Source organism: Lagopus muta, chromosome 2 (assembly GCF_023343835.1).
Source record: "Lagopus muta isolate bLagMut1 chromosome 2, bLagMut1 primary, whole genome shotgun sequence".
NCBI classification, from domain to species: Eukaryota; Metazoa; Chordata; class Aves; order Galliformes; family Phasianidae; genus Lagopus; species Lagopus muta.
The window spans coordinates 43319419-43340418 of NC_064434.1; the positions used below are offsets into that span (position 1 = coordinate 43319419).

At 39.3% G+C, this 21000-nt stretch overlaps 1 protein-coding gene and 1 long non-coding RNA gene across 2 annotated transcripts in view; both read left to right on the plus strand.

Annotated features, from left to right (window-relative positions):
• Positions 1-12: 12 nt before the first annotated feature.
• LOC125689904 (uncharacterized) lies at positions 13-4302 on the plus strand. The gene is made up of 3 exons (XR_007375449.1): positions 13-147; positions 441-715; positions 2012-4302. It is a non-coding gene; the product is annotated as an uncharacterized LOC125689904 (long non-coding RNA).
• Positions 4303-5277: 975 nt separating this feature from the next.
• Positions 5278-21000, plus strand: part of AFG1L (AFG1 like ATPase) — a 66017-nt gene continuing 50294 nt past the window's right edge. The window contains 4 exon segments of the mRNA XM_048937646.1: positions 5278-5514; positions 9003-9046; positions 9048-9066; positions 12122-12348. Coding sequence (XP_048793603.1) covers positions 5415-5514; positions 9003-9046; positions 9048-9066; positions 12122-12348 — 390 coding nt within the window. The 5' untranslated portion in view covers positions 5278-5414.

Genomic DNA, 21000 nt, shown 5'->3' on the forward strand with positions numbered 1-21000 from the left:
AGCCCAGCCCCGCTCGCGGCGCCCCACGCGGTCGCCCGCCTTCCGAACTACAAGTCCCGGCGTGCGAGGGGCATGCGTGTTTCGGCAGCTGAGAGAGCTCGGGTCCTGGGGCCCGCCCGTGGCTGTGGGTTTTTAAACCAAAGGGAGGTTAGTGATTACGGCAAAAATAATGCTTTACTCTGAGCTGAAACTTGTCACCAGCGAGTCTTAGCACTGTCCGTAAGGATGGGGGCTCCAGGATAAGTTATATTAGCCAGGAACATAGCTGAGGTGAAGCGTTATGTCTGGCCAGCAGTTCTGCCTTGCTGTGGAGGCTGTGAGGGAGTTCTGGAGGTGTTTGTATGTGGGCAACGTTAAGAAAAGGGCAGTGGGCCTGTGGTTACGGGCTGGTTTGAATTAGCAGATGACGCCTCAGTAATGTATGCACAATTGTTTTTCAGGTGGCAAATGGAGGACTATAGAGACACTTGACAGTTTTCATAATTAAAGCATGAGAACAAGAAAGAATCCTTGTGACAGCATTGCCAGTAGGTGTGGACAAAGATGTCTGTACCAAGATGAAGGCAAAAATTCTGTTGTCATTCCATATCGCAAAATGTCAGCTGGGAGGCTTGGGTGGGCCATACCCAGTGCCAGGAATGGACCAGAGGGACCCCAGCAAAGGTCCTACCTTGAAAATGGAGTCTGGAGGATGGACAAGGCCATAAAGAAAGTGGTAATGATGTCTGCAGTAGCCTTAAGGCTTTTAGCAGCGGCAAATCCTTCAGTTTTCACAAATGATATGCACTTATAGCATTATAGCCAACTAGCTCAGATTTGATAGCTTACAAAGCTAAGAGTTTGTTAACATTTCATTTATAAAGGATAAAAAGGGAAATTTGTATTCCCAGAAAATAAGTATACTGTAAGTTAGGACCTTGAAGAAAGGTTAACAGGGGAGAAAAGAATTAGATGGGGAAGTGTGGCCTCTACAAAGACATAAGGTTATTGCTGCTTCTGTACCTGACTCAAATACCCAACTCAACCATTGGCAAAAGAAGTAGAATGTTTGCCTTCTGCTTCGCCGAGGACTCCAGTGAATGATAATTCTATTGCCTCATTGCTAATACTTCTAAATGACTCTTATCATCTTAGAGATTTTTATCATTTTCCAGATTTTTGATTTAATATCTGCTAGCAGTATCCCTGCAGTGAGAAAATGCATATTTCGTTTTCCTTCACTATGAAAGTGTTACAGCACTCAACTACTAGCTAGGTAGAATGAGTTTGTAGAAAAACTAGTTATATTTTTTTTTCTAAGAATTTGTGTCTAGGCAATAGTCAAAATGGCAGGTTGCCCACAAATCAGATTCAAGAGACTCAAATTTCACATCCAGTGAGTTTGGATAACAGTTGTCTAGAATAAAAAGGTAATTAAGAAGCTCAAATGAACCCAAGTTACAAAAATAGCACATCCACAGAACAAGAGTGCTGTAGGTGTTTTGCTTGGTAACTTTTCTCTGAATTTCCTGCTCATCACTCCTCCAGTATAATTCTTGTCCTTACTAGTGCACCTTCCTTATTTTTACTGCTAATAGCTGCTAACTACTCACTTTATAATTATAAACAGAAATTAAACTGACAGAATTTTACAGTGTAACAGTGAAAGAAAGCCTTATTTGAATTAGGTGAGTTATTAAACTGGTCTTGCAACCAAGGCAAGAAAATTTCATGCATTCTACTGAGATTACTCGTATACACTTTTGCATACGCTTTTGTTTGTTATACAACTTATGCAACCACATCTGACTGCAAACATGAAAATAAGACAGAGTACTGCTATTATCTTAAGTATATATTAAGTAATATATTGCCTGACTGGTTTTATTATTCATTCAAGATAACATATAAGTGCACAATATTGTGCATTTGGGAAGATGGCAAGCATATGATGAATGATGAATAGAATTTGTTCTTATGCTGAGTAAATACTACTGACAGTGAGCCTTAAGTTGACTGTTTTCTCTCACAGCTGGGAATCAAATCCTGTGTACTGGAAGACAAAGGGGAGATGCCCTGCTTCAAAACTAGACCCTCCTTGCATATGTGAAAGCACATATGCCACACTGGCTGGCTGATGCTGCAGAGAGAAAGGAATGAAGGCGGGGGAAAATTAGACTCCTTTGAGTCTGCTTCTTTCTTTCCAACACTCAGAGGATGTGTTTATTCTGAATTATGGATCCTATTTTTTGTGAACCATAGAACTCTGGAATTACACTGTCTGCAGTTCACTACTTGCTGCAGTGGTTCATCTCAGGATGGAAAAGGTGAACCATAAATTCAGAAAGAATGTTTTAATTCTATTTCTGATGTGAACTTTGGGCCAAATTTCAAATCTAAACGGAAAGAGGTCAGCTGTGTTTGTAGGTCCAAAGATTATATGCAAGAAATCAAGCATTTAGACAAATAGCCAAGAGATTAGGAATTCATGGATTTGTTGCTGCACATTATTTATTCAGTTAAGATTTTCTTGCATAACTTCAAGTAGTGTTATGAATACTGGAGTTTCCTGGCATGTACCCAGAAGCAAGTATTAATGTATGATTAATTCTTAAGTTTAGCATAGAGATACCTCTCAAGTAGTTGTTTGTTTTTAAAAGAGAAAAATAATTATATTCCTTTAACTGGGTAGGAAACCAAATCTCCGTTCCCCAGCCTTGTGACAAGCTCCCAAGTTAATACAGTTTAGTCAACACAGACATATTTTGTCAAAACTTCTGAAGAATGCTGACCCAGAATAAGCCATAGAAGAAAAACTGACATAAAGCATAGAACTAATTGTGCAATGCTTTATGTGGAAAAATGACTTCCTGATACCAGTGTTAGTAGCATCAGGATGTGGTGTTTAGAGATCTACATTTGGTTCTTATCTTCCACATATGAATATTTTGCATATATATATAACTTGTTATATCCACGTATATTAACTGTTGTATTCAATGCCTCTTCTCTCTTTTTACCTGATATTTTTCAACACAGGTGATCCTCTTATACACTTTTAGATTTCTTATTGTTTAAAATGTCATCCACCAACTCACAGGTATTTACTTTGTGAACTCCTTGTTCTAGAGAAGCTGAGTAGTGCCCATGTAGCTGGAAAGTTGCACAGTGAGCTTCTAACACATGGAGCTGAGTGAGCTGACTGAAATGCAAGCTGTAAATGGATAGATGTGTAAAAATAGCCCTAAGTCCATAAGTTTGGGAAAATTTTTACAACTTTAAGAATCTTTGATTTGGTAAGCAGCATAAACTATCTATTGCATATTTGTTTATTCCTGTATAGATAAAGCTAAAATCAAGTTTACCTCAGAGTGTTCTGTCATAACTCTAGGAAAATGGCATTTGATACAAACTTGTGTTAATAAAAACAAACCACAAAATCCATTTTCCTACAGTAGGGTGAATGACTTCTCTTATGTCAAAAGTACATGTATGTATTGGAGCCAAACACGTTTTCCATGACAGAAGCATCCTGGAGCCTTCCTGCCCTCCTGAAGGAACTCAGAGGAGGTTTGAAAAAGATACAAAGGTCTTTAGACACAAACATCCTTGTGGGTTCAACACACTCGATTTTCCAGGGGAGTGAATTTTGTATCTCCATAGGATAGTGGGGTCTTCAGAGGGGTTTTATTATGACCCTGTTTGTATTCCTATTTAAGACCACTTATTATTTCACTTAGCTTGCAAACTAATAATGGTGCTAAGTTAAGCAAGCATCAGTCTAATTCCATCGTCTTTATAACTTTATTTCTCTGGAGGCATGAAAAGAGATGAATACAGCAAATGAAGTGTACGAACGTCCTATAGAATGGATCTGTATCTGTTACAAGGCATTAACCATGATGATCTACAGATTATCCAATTCTTGTTATTTTAGGTTAACAACAAAATGTGACTTTGCCAAATGCAGATTCAGCTCCCAGGGTGTCCAATACAGTGGCACGTATCATGGCATTTCAGAGTTTGCTGTGTACAGAAGCACTGTAAAAAGTTTTTCCACTTAGGTAGAGAATAACAGAACAAACCCAAGTGGGAAGTTTTTCTATACTGTCTTGCATAACAAGGTCAAGCAGAGAATCTGTTAAGACAAAAAAACAGTGCCAATTTAAATAAATCAGATGTTTTTGCTGAAGATTATGCTGTCATTTTCTCCAATTATTCTTGACATTTCACCCAATCGTATTGTGATCGGAGTTAATAATGGAAGAAAAAGAACGGCTCTCGTTGCCTTGTTTATGCTTTGTTCTCAAGGAGATAAGCTGTTTATAAGGATATTTGTTATTTAAATCACTTTTACTGAAGTTGTTTGTTTCCTTGTTTGAGATTCTAAAAATATTGCAACAATTGTGATGCATCTTTGAAACGCCTATTCACTTCACTATGATTTGTACTGAAATTCATTCCTAAATGGGCACAGGTGTTGATAGCTAGAATGAGTCAAAACCAATAAGTTCTCAATAGAAGGAAGAGGAAAGAAAATGCACTGAGAACAGCTCTTTTGAGATATGATAGATTGCATTTTAGTTCACCGCTTAATTTAGATATGTAGTGTTGACGATGTGCCTGGTGCAACTGCATATTTTAAAACAATTGACCATAGAATTACTGATTAATCATTAAGGTTGGAAAAGAATAGTAAGATCATCTAGTCCAACTGTCAGCGCATCCCCACTGCGCCCAGTAACCATGTCTCTCAGTGCCACATGTTCCTTGGATGCCTCCATGGACAGTGGCTCCAACTTGCTGGAAAATAACTTCAAGTATCATCAATATTTTCAAGATCATAAATTTTATTTTTAAAACATTAGTAATACTGATCAGTAGAATCTACTTCTGTAGATCATGTTTGCAATCAGTTCTACAGTGCCTTGATGTGATATTTTGCTCCCTTCTTATGTAAGAAGCCCTGTTGAATAGTGTTCTATGATAATGACTTGTTCACTTGCTCATGTTGCACAGAAATTTAACTCTAGAGTACGTTATAGGAATTCTGATATTGAAAAGCCAAAAATCAATTCATGCATTTCTTTCATGCTTTCACTGTGAGCAACATCTGCTGAGTCCACATTCTGACACGTGGGTGCATTTGTGACAGGAACAGAGAGGCAGCCAGCCGCAGGTCAGCGGTAGGTTATTGGCTCCTGACTGCCAGTGCCCTTTTATTGGAATCTACGCTTGTCTGTTTGTTCACTGCATTGTGCCTTTCTGTCAAGCTATCTGGCAAACTGAAGCTGGTGGCTGCAGCGCTGTCACTCCTCGCCCAGCACCCGGCTTCCCTGAGGCACCGCAGCCGGCGCCAGTTGCAGCGCCCTTACCCCGGGACTCCATTTCCCAGCTCGCCCCGCGCCCTCCGCCGTGGAGGCCGCGCCGAGAAGATGGCGGCGCCCGTGTCGCCCTTGGTTACTGCGCGCTGCCTGCTGCTGGCACCGGCGCGGCGTGCTGTCCGTCTGCTGCCGGCACGGGCCCTGCCGAGAGGTCAGTGCCGCCGATCCCGCGCCGTGCCCGAGGGAGAGCGAGCCCTGGAGCGCGGTGCCCTGGAGGGGGGAGCCGGGTGGCGCGGCGCCGCCGGAGAGGGGACACGCTAGTGCCGGACTCCGCCTCGAGGCTGCCGGCGGAGTTCCGTGCCGGCTCTGTGCGGGGGGAGAAGGCGGCCGCTACGCCTGGCTGCCCGTGCGGGGATCTGCCGCGTCTTCCCGTTCCCCGCGGCCTGCACCTCCGCCCGGCCCGGGACCTGCGCCGGGCTCAGCAGGCCCTGTGGCTTCCCGGCCAGCGTAGACTGCGGCTCTGCCTGACTACTCGCTTGTCTCGTTAACTCTTCCTCAGAAGGGTCCTCTCATCTGTCACAGCAGCTGAGCTTTCACTTGTAGCCTGATAAAGTCAGCATAGTACATAAATTCATAGGAAAGCAGGTTTTGCTAGCATGAAACTTAGATTAGAAGCTGAAGTCATTTCCCTTTAGTAAGAGCTCTTCCAGAGCAGTGAACACGGCCACAGGCTTCCAGAGTTCAGCGGTGTTGGAACAGTGCAGACATAGGGCTTGGATTTTGGGTGGTCCTATGTGGAGCCCAGAGCCAGTGTGGACACAGTGATCCTGTGGGTCATAGGAGACAAGTAAGCATTCACATACACTTGTTGTACTGTGGCTGTACGATGCTTACATCCTAAGGCAAAGAGACTGAAAAAAGATGTGCTGACTAAATGAGTGTTACAGTTAGTATAACGGTTGTGTTTTTATTTAATTGTGATATTTTACATTTGTGTTCTTTTTTTAAGTCAGAGGAAATTTGGTGACTTTATCTGTATTTTTTTTGGCTTTGCAGGGATGGGCAGTGATCACTGAATTAATTTATAATCCTGTTCTTATAATCAATGTTTTCTTTTTTTGTATGATCTGCCTGCTGCACCTTTACAGCCTGGAATGGCTTCAGAATTAATACCTGTGAACAGTTTCCCTGACAAACTTTACTACTTTCACCTTTAGCTGAGGTAATTAAATGGGCAGTGCATGGAAATAGGACAAGAAATATAATTTTTCTCATAATGTCACAGGTACCTATGGAAAAATCAGTTCTACTGTAACACTCATATTCTCTGGAAGTTTACACACAGAATATATATATATTCATATAAGAATATTCATATAATGAATGGACTGTAGGAAGGCTAAATATGGTCTAAGTGATCAATCTAAGTTTCTTCTCATGCAAGGAAACAAAGATGACTGGGCAGTCTAAGACCTTGTGTCTTACTTGCAATTTGCCTTTTATGATCTGAAAAGTTTGTAAAAGTTGCTTTCTGTGACCTTGCTGTCACCCTTCAAATTCTAGTGTTTGTGAAAAGCTCTTAAGGCAGAATGAAGTCTGCAAAGTAGCAATGAAATGCATGTGCTTCCTGCATTGGCAGTGGCTTAGCAAATGCTGTTCTAGCTTCTTGATGGCAGCTGGGTGATCTTTGGACTGTGGACTTTGGTGCACTTGTAGTCCCCATGGTGAGTTTGAGAACTAGGTATAGTTCTCAACTGCTGGGAGTATTTTCTGTCTTGAAGGCAAAGAACTATTAACCACTTGAGGAAGTTATTATGGGAAGTGGTTGATTCCCCATCTCTTGTGCCTTTGCAGTGCACTTTGCTCAGAATGTGTAGTCAATCACAATTCACAGGCATAGTTCAGAGGTAATTAGGTGAATACTGGTGTTCCTAATACTTAAAAGGTTTGTTGTCCTTAATCTCCAGGAAAAGTATTTGTGATCCTTCTCATGGTGGAGTGATTTGAAGCATACATAGAGAACAAAGGTTAAATGCATTTTAAATCCCTTTTAGGATTTGTTTCCTCTTTGATTAACTTTGAAAATTAATAATACACATTTACACAAGTACTGTATATGGCTGACAATCTATTACATGAATGCTGTTATCTGAAGCTTGATTTACCTTTTGCAATAAAAGGAGCTAGGTTCCATTTCTTTGACCTTTGCTTCTTTAGCTGGATATTATGTATCTTTTTTTATTTTTTTCCTTTTTTCTTTAGATTTTTTTAATATTTCTTTCCACTGAAGGTTCAATTCTAATCAGACGTTTTAAAGATGCTCTGTTCTGTAAAGGATTCTGCAGATCAAATTTGAATTAATCTGTGGAAATAAAACACTTTCTCAGTAATGAATAATCATTTTAAACACGAGATCTTCTCCCCATAAGTTTGAATTTATTAATCTATGAATTTTCAAATATGGAAAAAATGAAACATGGGCAGGGAAGCCCGTGTTATTTTGTAGGTTTAAATTACATGATTACATACAATTAAGAGAGGGAGAAAAAGGGTTGCCAGGGTGAGTGATGGTTTGTCTCAGTTACCCTTCTGACTTATCAACCTCCTGGCTTCTGTCAAGATCAGGTTATGACAAGCCACAATCCAGCTTCCATTTCAGATTGCCTTCTTACGTAAATAACTCTAGTGCCTGCCTCAGCTGTGAGCTTTGCTCTCAGAAGCAGTGTCATTGAAACTTGCTTGCCTTTTTCCAATGTCATCCTAGACATGAGTTCTAAGCGGCAGAAGGGAAGGTTGACAATGTACTGATTAAGTTTCCAATTTGTTGCTCTTTTCTAGAGCAGAATGTCTTTGAAGTTAAGAATGCTTTTTATTTTTAGATTTTGATGCTAGCACTTATCTTTGCAGTGATAAATCAATGCTAGTTTACTGAAGGTAACTCTTAAGTAACTCACTTGAAGGGAATGTATACTTTCAGATTGGCATTTACATTATTTTACATTAAAAAGTTTTTGTTGTCTTTGAGGTTTTTTTCCCCCTCTTATTTCTCCAAGATTTCTCTCTCCCTCTCTCTCTCTCCCCCTCCTTTTTTTTTTTCTTTTTGTTTGTGTTTGTGTATCTCAGTAGGTTTTTGTTGCAGCTAGGTCTGTGATGCTTGGATAGGCAGGCAGAAAGGCAAATGCAAGCACCTAATTTTGTGGCTTGAAGTGAAATGAGATAGTCCTAATGCTTCTGTTTCAGGAACAAGAATTCAGTAGAAAGTTGCAACCTACTGGCAGTTCTTAAATCGTAGTGAATGTTAGGCAAAACATGATAAAATCTAACACTGTCATGCACTCTGGGAGTGGAAATTATGGCTTGTCTCTAGTTTTACACTGGTTTATGTAAGACTGAGTAATGAATTGACATTGGGCTTTTCAGTAGTCTTATGTGGATATACAAAGTGCTTTTTCTCTGTGACACTGGAGTGTTTCAGAAGAAAACTAATATAAGCAAGTAACTTAGTATAACATGAAGATGTGAAACAGGAAGAGAGTTTTGGCAGTATAGAGGAGTCTGCAGGACTAGCATTAATGCGCTGACTTACATTAGGCAATTCTGTTCTAAGTTTCCTTGATACAAAACTGTATAAGGAAATTGTCTGGTATTCCTCTGCTATGTATTAAAATTGCTAAAAATTCATTTTCTTTATCTGTTCAGGAATAGATTATTCTAGAAGCTGTAGTGTTGTGAATGATTTTTCGCAGTCTGCTCCACAATGCAGGTGAGAATGGAAGATTCACTTGTTTGTCTCTCAGTATAGTTTATCACTTGAGTAGCTGTCTTCTGTTGACTTCCCTTTAAAACTCATACATGCTTTATGTTCTCTTTAGGGTCTATGACTTTGCTCTACAGCGACACATTAGAATTTATCACTTACCATTTACTGTGTGTCTCCCAGTACCCCTCACCATATTTAAATCTTGGCATTCAGTATTATTTTAGGAGAACAGTGAGCAGTTTGTCCCACAACACCCTCTGTCATCATTTGCACAGTCTTCATCTCTGTCATCTGTTGATGACATAGTGTTTTATTCCCACTGTATTTCCACTTATGGTCAGCTGTGAGTACTTGTAATCTGACACAGAAGGCATGCATGTGAGCAGCTCTGCTGCTATCCCTTGTCCAAGGCCAGAAAGGTAATGAGCCACAAACCCTTTCTTATCCCTAAACCAGCTTTTATTTTTTTTCTCCTAATCTCATGGTAAGCAGTGGAAATACAGACTTTGCAGGTTAAGGCTGGACCCTTACATCAGACCTTTTGGAGCCATTGAGCTGTATGTGTTGTGAAGGCAGTCAGTAGTTCGGAGGTGCAAACCACATGACTGAGGCTGAGTTTATGTAGGAGTAAATATTTGGAAAAAATAAGATGAAGGTGAACTTTGAGAGATCATCTATCTGTTTCTCTTCCCATTATCTCCTTCTATTTGAATGCAGATGAGGTATTACTGACCCATTATTGATAGATTTTCATCAAGATTACTCTTAAAATTCTTTTTTCATCAGTTAACCCATTTCACTGCCTTAAGTAGATTTACAGTCTTATCTCTAGATAGGACTCTGAGAAAGCTATATGATTTTCTTTAGCCTTCTGTAAAGATGTTAGTGAAATTTTTGCAATAACGGATGTTGAACTCAACTCTCTAGGTGATCTTTTTTTCTGGGGATGAGCTAATTGCTTTTAATTTGCAGCAGTAACTCAGTTCCTTTGGGGCAGGAGAATTTGGTATACTTATTGTCTACAGTTGTAAATATTGGCTGCCTTGCTTTGGAGAAACTGAGGTCTTTTCAGTTCTTTTGTTTTATAACCATATCCATTTTTAAAAATTTCACGCTTTTCTTGTGCCTCTCTGAGCGCTCTTACAACTTCTCTGTGGTTTGTGACCCATGGTATAACAAATAGTAAATCACACATTTGTCAAGGCTCTGTTGTGTTCATGCCTTTTATGAAATGTGATATGAAAACCAAAGTGTATTCTAGGATGGAACATATCGCTATTGAGTAGAACAGGGTTGTTTCATGTGTGCTTATGTTTTTTGTACTTGTATGAGCATACATTCTGTGATTCTATGATTCTGTACCTCAGAGTACTTTCTTCTTTCCTTACTCTCTCCCCAGTAGTTTTGTGATGATGTTTCACTGCCAGTATAGCCTTGGATTGATTGTTTTCTGCGGAGTTGCTCTTTAGATGGTCAATGTCCATCTCTAAAGTTCAGCTAACTATTCCCCCAAAGAACAATGCCTTGTTGCAATACATTCTATTTGGTGTACTCTGCCTTGCATTCTGGAGTGTGCAGCCTCCCCTCCTGATGATCTTACCTGCAAGCCCATTCTATGAAGTTCACTTTACCCTACACAGGTCATGGATGGAAATTCTGAATTGAACCAGATTGAGCTTCTGAGCCCTCTGTGAAACTCTGTTGAAAACACATGTGTAGCTTAACTGTAGTAGTTATTTATTACCTACAGTTTTTTTCTGGTTCGTTTTGTACTTGCTCAAAAGTTATGTCACTTGCATCTAGCTTTCCTACTTTATACTGACAACACTGTGTGACCTGATGACAGAATGGTTGCTGCGATTTAGAACGTTTTTCCTCTTTCTACCAAATGTATTACGTGGTCAGTGGGGAAGACTGTTGCTCTCACACTGTTCCTGAGGAGTTGATGTTGCCTGTCATTCATCACGATTTACCTTAAGCAAGTTCTAAAATAAATAAATAAATAACCAGGATCTGCTTCTACTAATTCCAGTATTTTTTGTGGGCTTTAAAACTGTGTTGACTGACCTATGAATTTTGGGATTTGTCTTCTTGAATGTTAGAACCTTTCCAGGTTTTTTCCTAGTTTTTTTTTTTTTTTCCTGAACCTTGCTTACTATCCAGCAGTTCTCAAATCAAGCTGCTGGAGGCTGTTGGGTTGTTTGAGGAGCTTACCTTAAGCATTTGAGGATGACTTTCATTAGCTCGAGCAATGTTCGAATTCTTAAACATTCTCATTAACTTTTGTCATTGATACATCTTGTGTTACTCGTGATAGTATTTAAACTTTTAAATGATAACATAAGCAAAGAAGGTATTAAACATTTTCTCACTCTATTCTTTTGTTAGATTTCTGATCTTAATGATTTAACAAGCCTTCTTTGTAAGACTTTATATTCTTTAACTCCTAATTATAGTATTATATCTCATTTTGTGCCTGTCAGTTGTGACTTTTTTCTTTTTAATCTAAACAGAATTCCTTGGCATGATCCTGTCTCTAAGTAGAAGATTAAGCCAGCAAAGTGAACTGTGGTATTTCAGGGTTTCACAGTTCCTGTGCTGCTGACTGTGGTCTTTCACTCTTTAAACTTGGTTACACACAAAACTCCTGTTTTGGTCTCCTGTTTGCCGTCTGTTAAATTCTTTCTTTCAGCATGCCTCTTTCTAAACGATTCATCTGTTCAGAAAAATAATGCTGTCTGTCAGGGATTTTAAATGATTTTACCCACTTTGCAACAGGTATGTCAACACTTCCGACGGCTCGTTCATCTTCCCCGCTGAGCACTGTGTGTATGTGCTTTTTATTAATAAAACTGTTAAAACATACTACTGAATGTATTTTGTAGTTAGTCATGGATTAATGAAAAACAAAGGCATGACACACTTGTGCAGCTGTAAGTAATGTATATCAATCTTTGCATGAACTGTTAATGATGTTCTATGTTTACGATTTTAAGACATTTTCAATTTTAAGACTTTTCGAAACATCTCTATTAATAGTCTGTTTTCTATTTTACAGCATATGCAACTCAGGCAGCGGATGAAAAGGCGGTTCTTGGTACGCTTACGGATGCTAATTCTAGAGCCTTACTGGTTTGCAATGGACCTTTAGAACATTATGACTTTCTGATTAAGCAAGAAGAGCTGAAGAATGATGAACAGCAAAGAAAAGTTGTGCAGCACCTGCAAAAATTGCACGACAGTCTTAAAGGCTACAGGATCAGCTCAAAAAATTTTCTCTCAAAGGTGAGGTTGATGATGATAAATATATTTTTGGAATTTATATTTTCTAATAAGAATGTGCTTAAAAATATATCAATGTATATCATTAACCTAGTCTTATTTTTGCACTGGGCCTTTACAGCTAAATCTTTCTTTGTATTTGGGTCTGCAACCCAATTGCATTTTTGGAGGTTTCTTTTCAAAGCATTAATAAAAAATCAGGCTCACACCTGTTGTACAGTATATAGCAATGACTTCTAAGGACCTGCTGTTTCAGTTCAGGAACTCTTCCCCGAAGTTTTTGGCACAGTATTTTCCAGAGCTACTGTGGCCGTACTTTTCATATCTTGTTCTCATGCTGTTATTTTCATGCTCTTGCTCTTGTGGCCTTGCACCTGCAAATTCTGATAGCGTTGTTCTCATGGGAAGTGGCTAGAACTGGTGTGAGAATGTTTAATCTTCCTCTGCCTTCCATGTCTCTTGTTTTGTAGACTTTAGTTTATATACCTGAAAACCAAACATGGTGCACAGCAAGGTATGCAAGTTCTTAAATCCTAGATAAATATTAGCCAATAATATATGTGCTTAGAAGCAGAATGGGCAGTGAATGTGCAACTTGTGCACCAGATCAGTGTATTTCAGCATAAAGTCATAACTGGGGATGGGGGACAGAATTTGGAATTTGAGTGAGTCTCATTTGGAAAAAAGTATCATACTGGGAAAAGGCGTAGAAAAATACTCATTGCCATCATCATAATCTTTATTTTCCAGGCCTCTTGCACTGGGGAGACATCTCCCATATCAACAGCTTTACTGTTTGGTTTTTTTTTTCCCAGTCAGTAACTGAGAGTTTTTCCTTTTCTTTCTCTCTACTGTACTACTTTTGCTTTTTATTTTTTCAATAGCAATACATTGACTGTAACAGCTAAGGTTATGTCATCAACTATAGACCCTTTAATAAGTCTGTCAACCTCTCTCAGCATCTATTATACAACGCACTTCATCTCATGGGCATAGAACGATATGACTAGCTGTTGGACTGTATGTAGTTAGTAAATTTGCCATTGCATCCCCAAATTCTTCAATTACATGGCACAGTACTGTATTGTGTTTGTGTGATAACCCTCCATGAGCTAACATGAGATCAGAGGAGCCAAAACCTTCAGGGCACAAATACCTGTAAATGACATGCTGTCCTCTACCTTTTAGGTACCAAACCACAAATTGCCCCTCCAAGGCTCTTGCAAATTGTGTTAGCTTTGAGGAATGAAAAAAAGCAGCAAACAGAATATTGCAGAGAGAGCAAGTACTATGCAAATGAAAGTATGCGTTTCAAATAGTGAGGTACAGAGCCCTGGGTCTCAATACTCATTTACCAGCCTGCCTTCCATTTGCCTTGAATGTTTTAAATTCATACTTGTAGCTGTATGTCATGTATCTGCTAATCATGCTTGACTGGGAATTCTACAAATGTCTTCCTCCCTTCTGACAAAAGGTAGCAGACTAGACACCTAGGAAGGAGCTCTTTTTTTGTTGTTGATGTACAGTGGGAAGAAAACTGAATGAGAGAAATTTCCAAGGAGCAGAAGTCAGAAACTTTGGAAAGAAAAACATGAGAATGATGAAGAACAGAGAGTGTTCTGAGTCAAGTGCTGAGGCAAGATTGATCTTAGAGATGGTTGCCTTGTCCCTGGAGACATTCAAGGTCAGGCTGGGCCAGGCTCTGAGCAATCTGATCTGGCTGTAGATGTTTCTGTTCATCGAAGGTGAGTTGAACTAGATGACCTTTAAAGTTACTTTCCAACTCAAATGATTCTTTGAAAGGAATGAGTCTTTGGAAGTTCTGTTTTGAAAAAAGTTAATAAAACTTTGAGCAGGGAGTTTGACCATACAGTCTCCTGAGCTTCCTTCCAAATTAAATCATTCTATAATTTTAACTTAGTTATGGTAATTGGAGTCCACCAATTGTTTGGAGAATAGTTTTGTCTCCTCCAACTAGTGGATTAGTTAATCTCAATACTAACCTTTTTATTCAGCCAGCTGGTGAAAAGAAGTGATTCTCTCATTATATTTAGCATTGGTGTAGTCTCACCTTGAATACTGTGTGCAGTTCAGGGCCCCTCAGTGTAAAAAAGATGTTAGCGTCTTGAGAAGCGCAGCATGGCTGGAAGACGTGTCCTATGAGCAGAGGCTGAGAACAGTTGAGTTGGCTCATCTGGAGAAGACCGAGAGGCAACCTCATTGCTCTCTGCAGGAGAGTATTCCCCTCTGAGGAGGAGAAGAGGGAGGTGCTGGGCTGTGCTCCCTGGTACAAATGGCAGGATGGGGATGGTACAAAGCTGTGCCAGGGAAGTCTCAGGGCATTAGGAAACATGTATTTACTGTCAGAGTGGTCAAACACTGGGACAGGCTTCTGTTATGGATGCCCTGTGCCTCTCCGTGTTCATGAGACATTGGGATAATGCTTTCAATAACATGTGTTAGCTTTTGGTTAGCCCTGGAGTAGTCAGGATGTTGGATTTGATGACCTTTCTGGAAAAAAAATTCAAAAGTTATTATCTTTGTTATTCAAAGCAATCTTATGGCTTGTCTATAAGATAATCTGTTTTCCTGTGAGTGTAAGGAGATCAGGCTGGATTCCTAAACCTAATTTGCTGGCCTGGCACAGACAAACTATTTCCATTAGCGTAATCTAACAGGCTATAGATTGACATTTGAAGGGTACTTAATGTATCAAGTTGCTCTTTATCAACACTGTACAGCATGAACTGTAAGAGAGGAAATTGCTTAAGAGAAAACCAGTTATTTGGCTTGCTCCTATGTAATCCTTTGGGCATAAAGCCAAACTTTCATTCATTTTCATTCGGTAGAAAAAATGTGACAAAGGTTTTGATCTTGCTGTCTAACCTGAGAATCAGTAGGCTAGCATTCTATCTTTCCTGGTTAACTGCTTTGGACATCTGGATATTCTTTTCTAAAACCTCTCCCTTTGAGAATAACTTAGAGAGCTGACTTGTTCACTGGAGTGCCCTGAATCACGGTGGTTGTGTCTTACAATGACTTTGTAGATAACTGCTATGTGGGCTTGTTGTTTACCATTTTTTTGATTGGGAACCATGAATAGTGAAGAAAACATCTACTGCAGACAACAAAGTGATACTAATCTTATTCTAATTACGAGATTGTGATGCTACTTTATCCCTGTAGCAGAGCTAATCACGATAAAGCCACCTAACTGTCTTTCTCCAAAAAGGAAAAATTCAAATACCATTGTTTTAGGATGTGAATGTGGGCTTCCTCTAATTCTAAAGGAATCTTTTAATTGTTTCAGTTCCACTTTTTAATTAAAAACTTCTAAAGTTCAAGTTTAAAGCTCTGTGATACTGGCAGCTAATGTCATCTTCGCTGAGATGAAGCTGTAGAATTACTTGTTAATGTGACAAGTGATAGTGTAGAGGTTTTTCTTCTAGTGCTTGATACCTGTGTGGAAGACTTTAGAAGTTTGGGAACCAGATTAAGCTATGTGGTGTCATAGATCAGAACCCTGGGAAATGCAGAGAACAGTGAGTTTTGTGTAATTCTGTAAAGGCTTCTAGCCTGCATAAATATATTCAATCACAATTTGTGATGGAGAAGTAGTAATGTCCTTGTTTCTCTTCTGGTATTTTTGAGGATGTTAGTTGTCAATTGGTGTAGTTCCTTTTAAAATAAAGTCTTAAGCCAAACAATGTGGTTTAAGTTCTATTTCAGGACAGGTTTTGCTTCAGTGAAGTTGTAATCAACATCCTTAATAAAAGTTTTCCCCAGAGTCAGTTACAACAGAATAGTTTGTAAAATCATAGACAACAGGCACTATATCGGTTGTAGACAGTGATACCATGTGCTTTTCATATGTCTGCATCTGTTGAAGAGTTTAAATAAGCCTTTGGACTCTCCTCTTGTGAAGGCCTTTCACATTGTAGCTTTACGTGCTACAATACAGTACACTTGATCTTAGCCGAAAGGAAAGCCGAGGCACAGGTGGAAGTAACTTGGCGAGATGTGAAAAATAACAAGGATTCTACAAGTACATAGGTCAGAAGGAACAGGTAAAAGATAGTGTACCCCCTCTGATAAACAAGAGGGGAAAACTGGCTTCAACAGACATGGGGAAGGCTGAGGTACTCGATGAGTTCTTTGTTTCCATCTTCACTGGCTATCAGGCTTCCCATGCTTCACATGTCCCTGAACTTCAAGGAGAGGGAGATCAGCTCATGAGAATGTATGTGTACAAGTATGTGGGGCCAGATGGTGTGCATCCCACAGTCCTGAAGGCACTGGCTGATGTGGTTGTCTAAGCCGCTCTCCATTATACTTGAGAAGTCATGGCTGTCAGGCAATGTCTCCAGTGACTGGAAATAGGGAAACATCACTCTCATTTTTAGGAACGGAAGAAAGGAAGATCAGTGGAACTACAGGCTGGTGAGCCTCACTTCTGTGTCTGAGAAGATAACGGAGCAGATCCTCTTGGAAACTGTTAAGACATATGTGAGATGAGTAGGTGATTTGAGACAGCTGGTGTAGCTTCATCAAGGGCAGATAATGTGTGACAAATCTGGTGGCCTTCTCTGACGGTGTGCTGGCATTGGTGGACAAAGGAAGGGCAACTGGTGTTGTTTACCTGGACTTATACAAGGCCTTTGACATGATCCCACATCACATCCTCATCTCTAAATTGGAGAAATACAGATTTGAAGGCAAGACTACTCAATGAATAAATAATTGCTTGGATGATCACAACCAGAGAGTTCTTGCCTACAGCTCTGTGTTCAGATGGACACTGGTGATGAGTGACTTCCCCCAGGGGTCAGTCTTGGGACTGGTATTCTTCAACTTCTTTAGCAATGATCTTAGTGGGTTGAGTGTTGCAACTGGTGTGGCAGAAGAAAAGAGTACCATCCAGAGTGACCTGGACAGTCGTGAGAAATTGGCCTGCATGAACCAAATGAGATTCAACAAGGCCGAATGCAAGGTGTTACACTTGGGTTGGGGCAATCTCAGATATGTGTATAGACTGGGAGAAGTATTCATTGAGAGCAGTCTTGGGAGCAGATTTGGGAGTCCTGGTGGATGAAAAGTTGGACATGAGCCAGCAGTGTGCACTTGCAGTCTGGAAGGCCAACTCCATCCTGAGCTGCATCACAAGAAGGGTGGCCAGCAGGGTGAGGGAGGTGATTGTCCCTCTCTGCTCTTGTGAGGCCCTGTTTGGAGTACTGCATTCAGACCTGTGGCTCCTGACATAAGAAAGATGTGAAACTGTTGGAGTGGATCCAGGGAAGAGTCATGACAATTATCAAAGGATTCCCCCTGCACGGATTGATGGACTTGTTTAGCTTGGAGAGAAGAAGACTCTAGGGAGACCCAATTGCAGCCTTCCATTAATTGAGGGGATCTTGTAAACAGGAGGGAGACTGACATTAACATGGGTAAATAGAGAAAAAGGGTTTTAAACTTTTATAAAAGAGATGAGTTTTAGATTAGATGTTGGGAGGAAATTCTTTGCTCAGAGGGTGGTGAGCCACTGGTGCAGGTTCACAGAAGCAGTGGATGCCCCATCTGTGATGACACTGAAAGCCGGGTTGGATGGGGTCCTGGGCAGTCTAATCTGATGGGTGGCAAACCTCCCTATGGCAAGGGGGTTGGAACTTGGCAATCTTTAAGGTCCCTTCCAACCTAAGCCATTTTATGCTATAGATGTTCCGTTTTTTAACACAAGGGCTGGCATTTTTTTAAACTTTATATTTTTAATTTAATGGATTTAAACAAAACAATTGATGTATTCTAAGTTGAAAAATTCTTGCAAATGAAAAAACTGTTCAATCAGTTACACATAGTAGCTTGAGTTCGTGCTTTTTTAGGTTTCTTGACAGTAACCAACCTACTTTTAGTATGGAATCCGTGTTGAAAAGATTCTAGTGGCAGCCTTTTAAAACTATAAAAAAAAACACAAACAAAAGACAAAAAAAGTGCTGCACAGCATCTCAATAATTTTTCCTAGTTTTTGGCAGAGAATGTGGTAGGAGGTGAATGTGAAGAAAAGGGGAAAAAAAGAAAAAAGAAAAAAAGAGGAAAAAGAGATGGTAGGAAAATAGTTATTTCTCTTCTTTGGTCTGATACTTATTGCCTGTTACAGAAATGCAGAAGTCTCTTCAGAAATGAGTAATTCCAGAACTACAAACTTATTGCATTTATAAATGATTAAAATAATGTCTGCTTTGACTGTAATTTTTTGTCACCTTTTATTCACTGAAAGCACAGTAAAAGTAGGATTAGGGAACAAATACTGACAGACAATAAAAGCATATCGTTATTTACCTGAAGGACTTGCATCACCTGGTAGGCAAAGCCTTTATAAAATAAGCAGTTTTGGGAAAGAAAAAAGCCAACAGCCATTTCCTTTATGATAATTAAGCTATATATGTCTTAATGTTTTTGGACATCAGCTTAGAATAAATGTAAGGGGGGAAAAAGGAATTAATCTGTTGCTGCAAATCAAGTATGCTTCTGTTTTTCAGAATTATTACTCAAATGTGAACAATGACTTTGATCTTCAACTTGGTGAAAGCATGGCCTTGTATGCTGAGATATTTTGAGATCCTCTGAATTGAAGTTCAAGGCCACAAGAGTTTCCACAGATGTTTCAGATCTCTAGCTTTTCAAAATAATACCAATTGGGGCATCTTAAGAGTTGTTGAGTTGCTGTGCTAATGACTTGAAATAAGCTCAATTATAAGTGAGGTCATGTTTTGAAAAGAGGTATGAACAATAGTAAATGCCATCCAAGACCTTGAAAATGTCTTCAGCTACAACAGCAACCAAAAAAGAGGTCTGAAGGAGTAGGAGAAAGAGGCAGTTAGTGTTTTGTCTTTGTTTTTTGTTTTTAAAGAAAGTGCTGTTACTTCTCCCTTGAATTTTGTGTATTTTAATTAACCACCATAATACATGGATTTTCACCTAAAAGTTTCCTAAATTGGTGCATGAATATTCCCAGGAAATGAGTTGGGTTTTTTTTTGTGCATGAGGCAGGCTGTATGAGAGAAGATGGGAAGATGTTGCAGTTTGTTAAATACACTGAAGAAAGAATAGAATCTGCAGGGAGAAGGAGATATTTTAATGAATATAATTCCTGAGATAGGATGCTGATTGATTAAAGTGAAGTTTGAATGAAGATAAATGTGACATGATGGAATCAAGGCAAGGCATTCCATTTTGAAACGGAAACTTATAACACATTTTGAAAGCAAAGAAGGGAATTCCGTAAATCTGGAAATACTGTCCTTTTTTCTTCTGTAACTGTAGATATTCTAGAGTATGAATAATTTTCAAAAAGAAAAGTTCCTATTGTAAGCACGTTCTAATGGTAATGAAGCTCAGTGAAGCAATGAAGTTATGATTTCTTTGGTTATTGGAAAGAATGTTACAGTAATTAAGAAACCTGGAGGACTTTGGAGTATTAGCATGTTTCTGAGGATACACTTATTTAAAAAACATGTGGCAGAGCATTCAAATCATACATTTAAAGATGTCTAAATTCTCCCCTTCGAAGTCAAATTCTCTGCATTCCTTAAAGTCTTTCAGTTTTGTATATTTTAAATGTAAGTATTAATGTTCTTACATCTTTTCACTCCTGCAAAAGAAAATTTGATGTAAATTAATTGAACATGATTATACTAAAACCTTGACAGTACCTCACTCAGGACAGCAGGGAAGTCTGAGGGATGAGGAGAAGCACAGGGACTTACTCTGTTTTCTACATCACCTACTCTTCTTCCTTCTCTCCCTGAAATACACAAATCTACTCCTAATTTAGGAGGTCTGAAATCTCCCTCCTATTTGTCCTTTAGCAGTGTGTGCTTCAATGGAGCCAAGATCAGTCTACTGCTTTCTTCATTCCCATACTATGCTCGCTTTCTTACCTTCTTACTATGGTCTCCAGTGAGCCAACACTAGACTTTTTTCTGGATTTTATCAGATTTTATCAGAAATACTAGTTGCTTTTTTGTGCTTCAGGAGGTGCATGCGAATAAGTTCTTTACTAGGAGAGTGGTTAGGCCCTGGAACGGGCTGCCCAGGGAGGTTGTGGATGCCCCGTCCTTGGACGTGTTTAAGGCCAGGTTGGACGGGGTCCTGGGCAACCTGATCTGAATGTGTATGTTTGGTGGCCCTGCTAGGCAGGGGGGTTGGAACTACATGATCCTTGGGGTCCCTTCCAACCCGGGTGATTCTGTGATTCTGTGATTCTGTGAATCATTAAGTGGAGCAGTGGGGAATAAAAAGTAAATCATATGAGTTCATATGAGATAACTTGAAACCTGTGGGAGTTTTGGTTTTAATACTGGAAATCTACATAACAAGTTTTCATATATCTGTTGTATTTTTTAATAAGAAAAGGTAAATCAGAAGTCTGGAAGATAAATATTTTTATATACTATATATATATAATATGTATATATATATATTTATAGTTCATATATGTATATAAGTAAATATACATATAGAGATCCATATAACCTATGCATGTATAAATAGATACACATCTTTAGTATTCTACAATATCTGAGAGGATTAAGAAAGAGAATACCCTAGGTGGCAATAGTGTCACTTCTCTCAGAATTGAACAAAAGACATTTTGCTTGA